The sequence below is a fragment of the Gossypium arboreum genome, chromosome 8 (genome assembly GCF_025698485.1).
Source record: "Gossypium arboreum isolate Shixiya-1 chromosome 8, ASM2569848v2, whole genome shotgun sequence".
Lineage (NCBI taxonomy): Eukaryota > Viridiplantae > Streptophyta > Magnoliopsida > Malvales > Malvaceae > Gossypium > Gossypium arboreum.
This window is the reverse complement of record NC_069077.1, coordinates 39492266-39493819: the sequence shown is the minus strand read 5'-3', so window position 1 is coordinate 39493819 and position 1554 is coordinate 39492266. Positions and strand designations below refer to the sequence as shown.

Sequence of the window (1554 nt, the reverse complement as noted above, 5' to 3'; positions counted from 1 at the left end):
AATAATCTAAGAATCAAATTGATTCAAGTGACAAATTTTTGCTTATGATTACACATGATACTTAAATATGTATTTTAAGTACATTAAAAATTCAAGAAGAGATATCATTTACAGGACTAAAATACTGAGCTTTAAGCTATTGACATGCAACATCAATTACTTATTCTTTTTGTTTGACATATAAATTAAGAAAAACCTACTACTTTGTTTTGGTGTCAGTATATTTAATATATAAATAGATGACGTTTAAAACAAGATTTATCTACTTAAGTAAACATGATAAATCTCTCTCACCCTCTCCCTATATTTTGGCCCTTGAATAGCCACTTAATCCCCCAAATCACAAGAGAAATGGGTGCTACAAGAGTCATTGAAACCCTTGTGCTTTCTCTCCTCCTCTTCCTCTCAGGTTCCTCCGCCACTCAAAGGCAGAAAACCCGAGCAGGGCCCCGGTTGCCTTGTAAACAAATGGTGTTTTACTTCCACGACATTCTTTACAATGGGGAGAACGCCAAAAACGCAACTTCAGCCATAGTGGGCGCACCTGCTTGGGGCAACCGCACAATCTTGGCTGGAAAAAACCATTTTGGTAACGTGGTTGTGTTTGACGATCCCATTACCTTAGACAATAATTTACATTCGATCCCGGTGGGACGTGCACAAGGCTTTTATTTGTATGATAGGAAAGATTATTTCACAGCATGGTTAGGGTTTTCGTTTTTTTTCAACTCTACTCAGTACAGGGGTACCATCATCTTTGCCGGGGCTGATACTTTGAACAAAACAAGGGACATCTCGGTGATTGGTGGCACTGGGGATTTATTTATGGCCAGAGGTATAGCCACTTTGACGACTGATGCAGTTGAAGGGGATGTCTATTTTAGGCTCCAAGTTTATATTAAATTATTTGAGTGTTGGTAACTACTAATGCCGCTGCTTTCTGCTTTCTCATCTTGTTTTTCGTTTTGCGGCATACTTTCATATCGTCTTTAGTTGTATTTTTTTCTTTTTTCGATGTGTGATTGTCAATTGAGTTAAGATACAATTTAAGATATAGTTAACATTATTCGAGTGAGTGTATCATTCTATTAAGAATGTTAATGTTTAATTTTAAACATTATATCAAAAAATAATAATATAATGCAACATAAAATTAAATCTTTTACGTATTATTAAAAAATTACTAGCACACTCTTAATTTCCATTTCGATTCACCTTCCTTATTCTTTCAACACTTTAACGTTTAGCCTTTTTTTTTTGTGATTAAGAGATAAAGTAGTTGTTATTAAAATTTTAAAGATAAAGCAAGTTTGAAAGTGCAAATTAGAGTCAAATATGAAAATGTAGTGGCAATACATGCATAAGCTGGATCAGTGGCTTTTAATCCTGGATATAAATATTCGAGAAGTGAAAGTTCAACAAACTTATAATCTCTCCTTCTTTGAGTGATTAAATCTTCTTATAATCTCCATATAATTAGCATAAATTCTCTTATAATCGCTTTTTAAACTGAAACACAATTAACAGAGAAAAAGATCTACTCCTTTGGAATCC

At 33.8% G+C, this 1554-nt stretch overlaps 1 protein-coding gene across 1 annotated transcript; it reads left to right on the top strand.

Moving 5' to 3' along the window:
• The first annotated feature begins 303 nt into the window (after positions 1-303).
• On the top strand, positions 304-1158 carry LOC108469139 (dirigent protein-like). Its single transcript, XM_017770029.2, has one exon. It carries the CDS (start codon positions 352-354, stop codon positions 919-921), a length of 570 nt encoding a protein of 189 aa, XP_017625518.1. The 5' UTR covers positions 304-351; the 3' UTR covers positions 922-1158.
• Positions 1159-1554: the final 396 nt, after the last annotated feature.